The sequence below is a fragment of the Nannospalax galili genome, unplaced genomic scaffold (assembly GCF_000622305.1).
Source record: "Nannospalax galili isolate Female #2095 unplaced genomic scaffold, S.galili_v1.0 scaffold32, whole genome shotgun sequence".
Taxonomy (NCBI): Eukaryota; Metazoa; Chordata; class Mammalia; order Rodentia; family Spalacidae; genus Nannospalax; species Nannospalax galili.
Genome location: NW_008335297.1, coordinates 887,921 through 900,274, shown reverse-complemented (window position 1 = coordinate 900,274; position 12,354 = coordinate 887,921). Strand labels below are relative to the sequence as shown.

Sequence of the window (12,354 nt, the reverse complement as noted above, 5' to 3'; positions counted from 1 at the left end):
TATAGTTGAATAAGATGGTTTGGGATGTTCTTTGTGATATACACACAAAAATAAAATCAACAATTTTTTTTAAATGTACTATATTTGAGGGGGAAGCATGGAAATTTATATCATGTTAATTAGTAGAGATGATAAACATTACCATTGAAATGTACCCGATGACTTTATAGACATACACAGGCGCCAAGGATCCAAGTGCAACCGTTTATGACTAGTAACAATCAGATACATACAGATTTAAGATACATGGACCAACATCTCAGTGTTAGTAGCAAAAACAATGAGTCTTTCTGCAAGGAACAATATATTCTAAAATGAAATGGAGATCTTTTATAAAGGTTAAAAACTCATTCAGTTTTATGTGTTAACAGGGCTTATACTGAGTTCAATATTGTATAACTGTATTAATTCAACTGTGAACCTAGAATCTTGCACCCACTTGTGAAAGAGATGTACTCTTGCTCTGGATTGTGTTACTGAATATGTTAAAGCTGTAGTGAAATGCTTCTTCTAATCATAGTTATTAAAAATTTTTAAAAATGATTGAAAAAACATTCTTCGAAGCATAAAAATTTGCTCCTTACTAATTAGTAGACGTGAGAAAAATTACCATTGAAGTCTACCTGATGAAGACCTTATATCCATGCTCAGGTGCCAAGGATCTCAGAAAGTAACCGACTCTGACTAGTAATACTCAGGTACATAGAGATTAGAGATGCATATGCAAACATCTAAGTGTTGGTAGCATTAAAAATGATATTGTTTTCTGTATGAAACAATATATTTTAAAATGAAATGCAGATGTTTCTTAAAGGTTAAAACCTCATTCAATTTTATGTCTTATGGGCTTTATACAGAGTTCAATATTGTATAACTGTATTAATTCAACTGTGAACCTAAAAATTTACAGTCAATTTTGAAAGAGATATATCTTAGCTCTGGAAATTGTTATTGAATATGTCAATGCTGTTGTAATGAAATGCTTCTTGTAACTAGGTGGTTATTGTTCTGTTGCTGTGACAAAAAACTCTGACCAATACCAGCTTGGGGAGGAAAGGGTTTACTTGGCTTACATTTTACAGGTCACGGTTCATCACTGAGGGAGCTCCAAGGGTAGGAACTCAGGGCAGGAACCTGGAGGCAGGAGCTAGAGCACAGGCCATGGAGGAAGGCTGCTTACTGGCTTGCTCCCTTGGCCCCTGCTCAGCCTGCTTTCTTATGCAACACAGGCCCACCTGCCCAGGGGTGGCACCACCCACAGTGGGCTGGGCCCTCCCACATCACTCATCAAGAAGATGCCCTTCAGACATGGCCACAGGCCAGTCCAATAGAGGAAATTCCCCGACTGAGGCTCCCTCAACCCAGGTGTGTCAAGTTGACACTAAAGCTATCCAGCACAGTTATTAAATAAATAATTTTTAAAATGTTAACGTTACGTTCCTTTTTTTTTTTTTATCCCTTTTTTCTCCCTGAAGCCCCAGCTGGCCTGGATCTCACAAAGATCTGCCTGCCTCTGCGTCCCATGTGCTCCAGGCTCAAGTTAAATCTTTTGAAGAAATATCTATAGAAAAAAAATGAGTGCATTCTCTTTGAAAACCAGAATTTTCCTTTTGGTATTGAGGATTGAACCCAGGGTTTTACACATGCCAGGCAAGTGCTGTACACTGATATGCATCTCCAGGCCATCTCTAGGTCATTCATAGCACATCTTCCTACTGGCCTCTGCTGGGAGTTTCCAAGTCCAGTCCTTTTGTCTACGTGATTTTTGGGGGGGGGGCAGTCTTTTTGACACAGGGTCTCGTGTAGCCCCAGGTGTCACTATGTAGACCAGGCTGGCCTTGAACTCACAGAGATCTGCCTCCCGAGTGCTGGGATTAAAGGCGTCCGCCACCACGCCTGGCTGTCTACGTGATCTTTGAGAAGTGCCTGGACATAACAAACTTGCAAGTCACTGCTGCTAGACTGACCCGGCTTCCCTGAACAAGGCTTCCAACAGCCTGAGGACATTTTCATTCATTCAGCTGTAAAATAGGAAGAACTTATGCTTACTTCAGGGTTGTGAGCATTTGATGCCTGTACAAGCCAGCCTGTCTAGCTCCCGTTGGGCCACCTTGTGAGTTTATATATGCAAGAACTCCTTGTATGGAAAGGTCTCCTAAAGGTGATAATTTCTTCCACATTACCACTGTAGTATCTATTGAAGGGCTCTGAACTGGAAGGGAAGGGTCAGGGAGCAGCTTACAGTTGGTGGCTCTAAACTGTGGTGTCCACAAGGCTCCCCTTGAGTGCTTTGAAAATGGATGGCCATGCCCACTGAACCATAATTGAGTCATTGCCCAGTTGCCTCCTCCTAATTCAGAGGTGTTGCTTGATTTACAACTGCATTCTTAATGAGGGGTGTGTGTGTCTGGTGGGGTTGAATGTAGATAGGGCTGTGTGCATGTAAAGCACCAGCCCCTGCTCTACAACGTAATTCTGCATACTATCAAACTCCCTGTTTGCAGATGAAATGATTTTATAAAGACCTTTTTGAATCTACTAGAAGACACCTAGGTCTAATAAACACAGTAAAGTTGCAGGATATAGAAATCAATACTTCTTTTTAAAAAAAAAAAAGCAATATAAGGGAAAGAATTTAGGGAACATATTCCATTCAAAATAGTCCCAAAAGAAAAAAAAATACGAATTCACTTCACCAAAGAAAAAGTCCTCTACAATGAAAACTTTGTAAGAAATTGAAAAAGCAGTCATGGAAGATATGAGATGATAGACCTTCCATGCTCGTGGATTAGCAGAGTTAATTGTGAGATGGCTATATGACCAAAATTAATCTACACATTTAATGTAATACCTATCAGAATTACAATGTCTTATTTCACAGATCTTGAAAAAACAATCAGAGTTAGTATGGAACCACAGGACCACAGATAACCAAAACAAGGGGTAAGCACAGGTGAAAGTACCACAGTACCCGACCTCATTACACCACAGAGCTCTGGTGATAAAAAGCCTTGTACTGGCATAAAAAGTCAGGTGAGCCTTTGAAACAACATAAGACCTGAAAATAAACCGGCAAAGCCATGTCCACCTAATTAATTTTATTTTATTTTATTTTGGACACAGGGTCTCCCTGCAGCCTTAGCTGGCCGGGAACTCACTAGGCTGGCCTTGATCTCACAGAGATCCATCTGCCTCTGGCTCCTAAGTGCTGGGATTAAAAGCATGTGGCACCATGCCTGGTCCCCACTTAGTTCTTGACAAAGGACGCAAAAACATACATTGTAAAAAGCTTGTTTGACAAATAATGCTGACAAAATTGGATATCCTGCAAGAGAGTGAAATTAAGATTCCTGTCATCCACCTGGTGCAAAAACCTATTGGAAATGAATTGACCTTAATTTAAAAACTGAAGAAATGTGGAAACTGTTATCAAAAAACAAAGAATAGTATTCCATACATTGCAATAGGCAAGAACTCTGTGAATAGCACAGGAACTAGTCCCAAGTATCAACAGATGGGGCTACATGAAATTCAAGTCTCTGCACAGCAAAGGAAGCTACCAGCAGAGCAGAGCCCACAGAACGGGAGAAAATCTACCAGCCAGCCATACCCCAGGCAAGGGGCTACTTTTAAAAAACAAAATTGATCATCTGTGGCTCAGCACTGGGACTCATTGTTCAATGTATTTCAGTCTGCAACTATCTGAGGCCTTGAACTTGTGGTCCTCCTGTTTCTACCTCATTAGTAGCTAGGATTCTAGGCTTAAGGCACCGTGCCTAGCTTTTAGTATCTGACTATATAGATTGTACAGTTACACTTAGAACTTTGGGATTTGTGCTGGATACCTTTAGTGTCAACTTGACACACCTGGGTTGAGGGAGCCTCAATTGGGGAATTGCCTCTATTGGACTGGCTTGTGGCCATGTCTGAGGGGCATCTTCTTGATGAGTGATGTGGGAGGGCCCAGCCCACTGTGGGTGGTGCCACCCCTGGGCAGGTGGGCCTGTGTTGCATAAGAAAGCAAGCTGAGCAGGGGCCAGGGGAGCAAGCCAGCAAGCAGCATTCCTCTATGGCCTGTGCTCCAGCTCCTGCCTCCAGGTTCCTGCCCTGAGTTCCTACCTTGGGTTCCTGGATGAACTGTGACCCGGGAGATGTAAGCTAAATAAACCCTTTCCTCCCCAAGTTGGTATTGGTCAGTGTTTTGTCACAGCAATGAAGAAACAAAGACATAATGCTGCATAATTTTTTTTTTTGCACTGCTGGGAATGGATCATCAGATCTTTGTAGACAAGTGAGTTATTATTGAGCCACACTTCAAATTTTTAAAATTGTGCGTCTTGATGGAGGACATGAAAGTGTGATACATATATGTATGTATGTAGTGTGTAATAGGTAAATTAAGGCAGCTTAGGAATTCCCCTAAGCGTTTGTCTCTTTTTTTAGGGAACCTTCAAACTCCTGCCTTCTAGTTCTGTATAAACTATATAATCCAAAAACCATAATCTGGGGGCTGGAGAGATGACTGAGCCTTTAAGAGCATACACTACTCTTCCAGAGGACTGAAGTTCAGTTCCCAGCACCCATATTGGGTAGCTTACAACCACCTGTAACTCTAGCTCCAGAGGATTTTATGCCCTTTTCTGCCCTCCACAGGCACCTGCACACAAGTACCCATACATACACACACAATTCTTTTTATTTTAAAAAAGCCATAATTGTAATACTTGGGAGGAGAACTGTCCTAAATTCAAAACTAGGCCAGGCTACACAGTGAGTTCCAGGCCATTTTGAGGTGCAGAGTGGGTCTCTGTCTCAAAAACCAAAACACTTTCTATAGGTACATAGACTTATGTTTGATGTAAACTACAGTAAGTACTGTATTGTGAACACTGGAACCTATTGCTGTTTTGGTACCTGTTACCAACTTCCCTCTACCCCTCCCCTCTGGTCAATTGCTTTTTATGTTATCTAATTATATTTTATTATGTAGTTAAACCCATTCTGTCTTGCTACATATTTTACCAGATATCCTTTGTAATTTTTACATTTTTCTGTGTGTGTGTGTGTGTGTGTGTGCAGGTGCATGCATGGGAAGGTCAGAGCACAACTTGTAGGAGTCAGTTCTCTCTACTGTGTGGATCCAACTTGGGTTGTGAGGCTTGGTGCCCCACTCTTTACCCACTGAACCATCTCACTACCACTTGTACTTTGCAGTTTAGAAATCATTTCCTGCTGATATTGCACACCTTTACTTCTAACTCTCTGGAGGCAGATCTTTTGAGTTTGAGGCTGGTCTGGTCTACATAGAGTTCCAGGCTATCCAGGGGCTACATAGTTAGACCTTGTCTAAAAACAAATAGTAACTTCCTTGTTTATACTGTCTGACCCTTACAGTTCAGTCCTGGTGGCTGGCAGGGTAAGCATTCATCTGTTTTAGAGGTAGATGAACAGGCTTTGCAGTCAGTCCAAATTTAGAAATCTGAAGCCACTCCTTAATTAAAGGATCAGTTTTGTGGGTGTGGGATGATGAGTAAATAGGCAAGGTAATTTCCTACTTGTTATGTGGCTCAAGCTAATAGTCATAAACCTGAAGTTAACTTGTGGGTGAAAAATTATCTAAAAGCTAAAAACCAGTTTGTGAAAGCAATCTGTATTAGCTCCAGGTAAAACCCACAGAGCCGAAATGCTTGACTGGGCTGGGGGGTGTGGCTCAGTGGGAAAGGGATGTGGAGCGTGCAGAATGTTCTAGGCTGAGTCCAACTCAACATTTGTTGACCATACTTTGCAATTCTAGTAATAATGGTCTTTACCGAGTGTTTACCACCTGCCAGATAAGTCTCCAATTATTCCTAAGGGGAAATTGCTTAAGGTTGCACAGGTGGTTATTGATCACCTGGTTCCAACCTCCACTCCCACTCTGTGGGTTGGTTAAAATTTATTTTTATTATATGTATTACCCTCATGTATGTAAATGTACCCTTGTTGTGCAAAGTGTTCAGAGGCCGGAAGTGGGTATCTGATCCCTTGGAACTGGAGTTATGGAGGGTTTTAGCCACGCTATGTGAGGGGCTGGGATTTAAACCCATATGTTCTCTAAGAACAGCTAGTGCTCTTAACGCACCGAGCTATGCAGTGACCTCAGGCCTCCCAATTTCCTCATGCCTCAGCCTTCCCAGTCCTGGGACTACCCAGACCTTCGTACTTGGAATTTAATTTTACCTGTATTATTTACAGTTCTAGTGTCTGGTCTGAGACTATATTCAGGCGATAGCACTGGCTTGGAATCACACAAAACAGGATTTAGGCTTATCCCTGCCACGTGGAAGATATGTATGACTTTGCCAAATTACTGCTGTCTTAAGAATATAGGTGCTGCTTCCTCATTGCGCAAGAAACAAATGAAAAAGTCAGGTGTGATAAGTTATTTCCTAATATCCAGAAATCGAGTGTTTGGGTGAGAAGCTGGCTAACAGAGGACGCCATGAGCTACCTCCTGTGGTCACTTTTAGTCCTACTTTTTCTGTTGTGGGCATGGACGCTCAGGCGGAGGCTTATGGGGAAAAGGATGCAGATGAGTCTCTCAGGTCCCAGCTCGCGGAGCGGGCCTTCTACTACCGTCTCTGGGGCCATTACCCTTTCTTTCCGTGCTCTGAGGCGTAATGTTTGCTAATGCTTCCCAGACTCCGGAGAGGGCTAGTTTTTCCTCGACCAGGGCCTGCTGGGTCCTCAAACCCATATGTTCCTGATGAGTTCTGTGGGGCTAGCAACAGTTTGGGATGTTTTCCCTGCAGGAGACGGTTTACGTTAATTAGATACAATCCTGCGAAGCAACACAGCGGGCCCCAGAGCGAAAGCTGCACCAGTCATGCGTCAGAGTGGTGGCAGAACAGGGATTCGACGCCAGGCCGCGGGTGAGGACCCCAACGCCAAGTGTCTGTCAAAGCGCGCTGCTCGCCTTTCCATGGCTTGTCCACGTTTCTGGGACTACATTTCCCGGCGCCCCTTGCGAAGGAGGCTGGCCGTGAGCACATCCCACGCCTTCGCTCTTGGACTAATCTACTGATGCCTTGGAGCCCGATTCTGTACGCTCTCCTTTTCAGTTCCGACTCCAGACCGGACTACACTTCCCGTGAAGCTTCTCCGGTTCTGCATTTCCTTTCCCTTCAGGCCACGCCCTCCATCGGACTACACTTCCCGGCAGCTTTTGCAGAAGGCAGGGGCGGGCTCGCTGTGGTGGGCGGGGCACCGGAGGCGGCTGTGGTGGCGGAGCTGGGTGGCCACCGCCTCCCAGGGCCTGCCCCGGCGGCAGCCTCGGCGATGCCGCTGCTGGTGGAGGGACGGCGAGTACGGCTGCCGCAGTCGGCCGGGGAGCTGGTCCGGGCACACCCGCCACTAGAGGTGAGCGGGCTGGCGCGGGAGCTTTGGGACGGGCCGGGAATCAGCCGGGCGGCGAGACCTGCAGCCCGCCGCGCGCCACGGCAGAGTTTAAACTTGGCACGGCCGGAGCTCCTCGCACATCCGGAGTCCGGCCGCCGACTTGGGGATCCGCGGGGCATTTGCGGTCTTTACACCTCAGCAGCTCCTCCGCCGAGAAGGAAGCCCAGAGAGGTTAGGGGACTTACCTAGGGTTGCACCGCAAGGCGGGAAAGGACCCTCCTCCCCCAGACCCAGCTTGTTCCCAGGCAGAGTGGTGCCTCCCCGAGTAGGACTGCACTTGGTTTAGGCTGCTCTGGGCGCCCGCGCTGCCTCCCTGGCCCTCGCAGGGGATCCGATCCCGCCCTGTGGAGGGCGAGGCACGGCCCTTTTGGTGGACCGGTTTGGGAAGAGGTGCGGACAGGTCCCCTAGCCCTTTCTCCGCTTACCCCCATGCCCCATGCTCCGGGGGTTCTGGCTATTTTTAGCAGCGCTTTCCTCTCACTAGGTCTGGGGAGGACCACGCCCTGATGGAAGGGCTTTTTGTCTTTGTTTTTCCCGTGTGAGGACTTAGGGGAAGAGGGTTGTTAGTGGAAAAAGCAGCGGTGCCCGCGCAGCGTCCTGCAGCCACAGATCCAGTTAGGGGAGTCAGCCAGTCCTTTGGTTTCGGATCCATACTGAGCTCCTGGTTTGCGGGTTACTCAGCTTAGGAGGGGACCTGCTTCCTAATCAAAGGAGTCCTTCAATAACCAGTTAATTGCCTTGACGAAAAGGTACCTCCTTTCACTCAGAGGTGAAGCCCAGGAACTTGAGGTTAGGAAAGGCATTCTAGAAGTTTCCTCTGAGCAGCTGTGCAGTTTGGGTGGTTATCTTGTCTGCCTATACTTGTTCTCCCCTGGATCTGCCTCCTGGAGCAGAGGCTTCCTGAAAGCAGATCCCATTGTGCTCAGCAAGTATTTGTTGCATAAATGAATGGGCAGAATACCCCCTGAGAACCATCGGTCAAGGGGGCGGTCAGACTGTGTGACTCCCAACTTCAGTTTCCAGACAGACGATCCTAGAGTATTAGCTACTGCCAGCTGGGCTAGCACTGTCAGTGTCGGTGAGCTAGGAGTAGTACTCCCCTAGGAAAAGAGTTTCAGAAGACTTTCCTCTATTTGAAAATTTCTATGAGAGAATGTTTAGCTGGCCATGACAGTGCATGTTCCATTAGAAAGAAGGGATGAGGTGACAGGGCCAGGGCCTCAGGAAGGAGGGGTTTGGGTCTATTTAGGGAGACATGGCCCAGAAGAGCTTCAGAGTGGAGACTTCTTTCATTACAGCAACTGGGAAGAGGAAGGCACCAGGTGATGGCAGGGGAAGGCCTGTGGGGAGTGAGTGCCTGCCCACCAGTGAGAAGAGGGAATAAACCTCTAGAGTGTTTGCACAGGCTGGCTGAGAACTTGATCTGGGGCCAGTGCTGGCCTTGAACTCCTGAAACCTGCTTCAGCTGCCCGAGTACTCTAATTGTAGGTGTTACCTACCATATCCAGCATGATACACTTTTTGATAATGGCATACTATATATTTTCTTTCTTTTTTGGAGATTGTCTCTGCAGCCCAGGCTGGCCTCATATGCATTTCTGCCTTAGCCTTGCAAGTGCTAGGATTACAGGTATGAGCCACCATGCTGGGCTTCTTTGCTAATGTTTTTTAATGTATCAGTATTTTGTGAATATATAGTTCCAGGAGGAGCCTGATTACTGTTTGTCACCCCCTCCATTCTTGTACATTTACATTTAGTCAACCACAATATGAAGATTTTAAATGGTAAATTCTAGAACACTAACAACTGATAACTTTGTTTTGAAGACAGGGTCTCAGTATATAACTTTTGGCTGACCTGGAATTCTTTGTGTAGTCCAGGCTGGCCTCTAATCAGAGATCCATCTGCCTCTGCCTCCCAAGTGCTGGGATTAAAGGTGTGTGCCACCACACCTAGCAACAACTGATAACTTTTTTCCTTCTCTCCTTCCATTTCGGTTTTGAATCAAGGTCTCACTGGAGCTCAGGTTGACCAACTCCTATCTTCCTGTCTCAGCCTTCCCAGCTCTGGTATTGTTGGGATCTCAGGCATGTACCACCATGCCTGGCTAATAAAAATATTATTTTATGTGTACTTGTGTATTGCCTGCATGTAGGTAAGTGCACCTGTGTCGTGCAATGCCCACGGAGGTCAGAAGAGACTGTCTGATCCCCTGGGACTGGAGTTACTGACAGTTTTAGCTGCCATGTGGGTGTTGGAATTCAAACCTTGGGTCTTCTGCAAGAACAGCCAGTGTTCTTAACCGCTGAGCCATCTCTCCAGCCCCCTGACTAATAAATTTTAAATAACTCAATCAGCATATTGTTAGACTAGTCCTGTATAATTGTTAGTCTTAGTGTGCCTAGTTTATAACCTGAACTTTGTCATAGGTGTGGATGTATGCATGCATGGAAAACTGGAGACCTGTGTTTGATCTGATTCCAGGCACCTATTGGGGGTCTCAGAACAGGAGCCCCACCAGCAGAGTGGAACTGGCTCAGCACTGTGCCCTAGACCAGCTCTTCTCAGACTGAGAACTGTGAAGATGAGACACAGGCTGTCCAGGTCCCATGCTTGTGTAACTGGATTTGGGTACTGTGTGATTCAGGACAGTAGCCACTAACAGTGTGGGGCTGCTGACATGGAGAGGAAAGTGAAGTAAAGTGGGGCCTCATGGAGGCTCCTCATGCTGGCATTCAGGAGGCTGAGAGGCAGGTTTGGCAATCTGAAGTGATTCTGGGTTATGTAGTATGTTCTAGGCTAGACAGTAGTGAGACTGATGGGGCTAAGGATGGATGTGGCTCAGTTGCAGAGTGCCTGCCTAGCATGCATGGAGCCCTGGGGCCCAGCACCACATAAACCAGGTATAGTGGTATGGCACTTGGCCTGTAATCCCAGAACTCGAGCAGGACACAGGAGGATATGGTTCAGATACAAGTCAGTGAGCTACAGTCTGCTGGCATACCTTGTTCCTGTTTCCTGTCTGTACAGTGCATGAGGCAAGAAAGGGTTTTCTTTTCTCCCTCCCCCGTTCTCCTCCCATTTTCTTTCACAGTGTTGAGGTGGAACCCAAGGCTTCCTGCTACTGAGCTGCACTCCCAGCACCTACATCTTTAAAATGTTGGAAAAAGTAAAAGTAATTTGTAACATGAAAATTATGTGAATTCAAACTTGGGTGTCACCTATCAATAAAGTTTTATTGTAACACAGCCACATCCATGGTGTCTCTGGCTGCTTTCACTGTATAGTGGGAGAAACTACTATCTTAGCTGTTTGGGGGAAAAAAGTGTGCTAACCTCCAGCTTAAGAAAGTGCCATTCAGTAGAAGTTGGGAAGGAAGGGACTGAAGGAAAGATAGTTTTTAGTGCATGTAAATTAAATATTCAGAAATATTAGACATTGAGAAAACAGGGCCACTTTTACTTGAGAAAGTATGTAACGGTGGATTGGGGAGATGGCTTGGTTAGAAAGCTGTGTGTGGTGCCTCTGTAACCACAATGCTGAGGGGTAGAGCAAGGTAGATCCCTGGTGTTAGATGGCCAGCCAGTTTAACCAAGATGATGAGCTAAAGGTTCAGTGAGAGACCCTGCCTCAAAAGTGCGGGCTACCAAGATGGCTTGGTGGGAAAACGTGTGGCCAGGTCTGACCACCTGAGTTCAATCCCTGGGATCCACATTGTGGAAGGAGAGAACTGACTCCTGCAAGTTGCCCCCTGACCTCTATGTGTGCCATGGCACGAGGGCCCCCCACACTTGTGCACACACAAACGTGTAAAAAAATGTAATAAAAGGTAGAGAGTGCTAGAGTAAGACATTTGACCTCTTCCAGAATGCGTAAGTGCACACGCATGCACGTGTGTACACACGGTTGCTCACACACCATCCAGGAGAAACTCTTCAAGTGGGAGCCTGAGTAGCTGCTGTTCTCTCCTGCTGCACGGCTGCTTCTGATCACTTTTGCTTTCATTTCTTGGGGAAACAGTGGAGCTGTGCTGGAGAGACGTGGCTTTGGTCTTGATGAAAGTGGTTACCTGGTGTGCTGGATAGCTTTAGTGTCAACTTGACACACTTGGGTTGAGGGAGCCTCAATTGGGGAATTGCCTCTGTTGGACTGGCCTGTGGCCATGTCTGAGGGGCATCTTCTTGATCAGTGATTTGGGAGGGCCCAGCCCACTGTGGGTGGTGCCACCCCTGGGCAGGTGGGCCTCTGTTGCATAAGAAAGCAGGCTGAAGTAAGGGCCAGGGGAGCAAGCCAGTAAGCAGTGTTCCTCCATAGCCTGTGCTCCAGGTTCCTGCCCAGAGTTCCTACCTTGGGCTCCCTGATGAACTGCGACCTGGGAGACGTAAGCTGAATAAACCCTTTCCTCCCCAAGTTGGTATTGGTCAGAGTGTTTTGTTACAGCAATGAAGAAACAAACCAGAACAGAAATTGGTACCAGAGAGTGGGATATTGCTGTGACAGACCTGACCTTGGTGTTTTTGGGAGGATGTGGAAGTGTTTGGAACTTTAGGTTGGAGAAGCTCAGAGTTTGTTGCAGTGGAGCTTGGAACAGTTACGCTGAAAGAGCTGTAGACGATGGAGGCCTGGCTTGTGAAGCTTCAAAGGGAGGTGGAGACCATCAGGGCTGTTCACGTGAGATTTTGGATTGAGAATCTGTGGGTTCTGGTCGGCTGGGGCTGAAGAATCAGCTGTGATTAAGAAGAGACCAGAACTTGAAGCAAACCCTTTGCTTTACTGGGACAATTGATGCTGGTTTGCTGGGGCTGAAAAATGAGCTGTAAGTAACAGAGACCAGCATCACTGTGGTGGAGTCTTCTGGGAGGTATTTCCTCAGGGTCAGCACACAGAGGGGACCCGCATCTTTATCTCAAGCTGGA

The 12,354-nt window shown here is 46.5% G+C and overlaps 1 protein-coding gene across 3 annotated transcripts in view; it reads left to right on the top strand.

The window, feature by feature from the left end:
- The first annotated feature begins 7,220 nt into the window (after window positions 1–7,220).
- Ntan1 (N-terminal asparagine amidase) overlaps window positions 7,221–12,354 on the top strand; it is an 18,339-nt gene continuing 13,205 nt past the window's right edge. Inside the window, exon 1 of one of the 3 annotated variants that reach the window (XM_008829888.3) lies at window positions 7,221–7,398. In XM_008829888.3, the coding sequence (XP_008828110.1) occupies window positions 7,318–7,398 (81 nt within the window). In that variant the 5' untranslated portion in view covers window positions 7,221–7,317. The remainder of the gene's footprint in view (window positions 7,399–12,354) is intronic. The other 2 variants (XM_008829889.3, XM_029561991.1) reach the window with 2 other exon arrangements.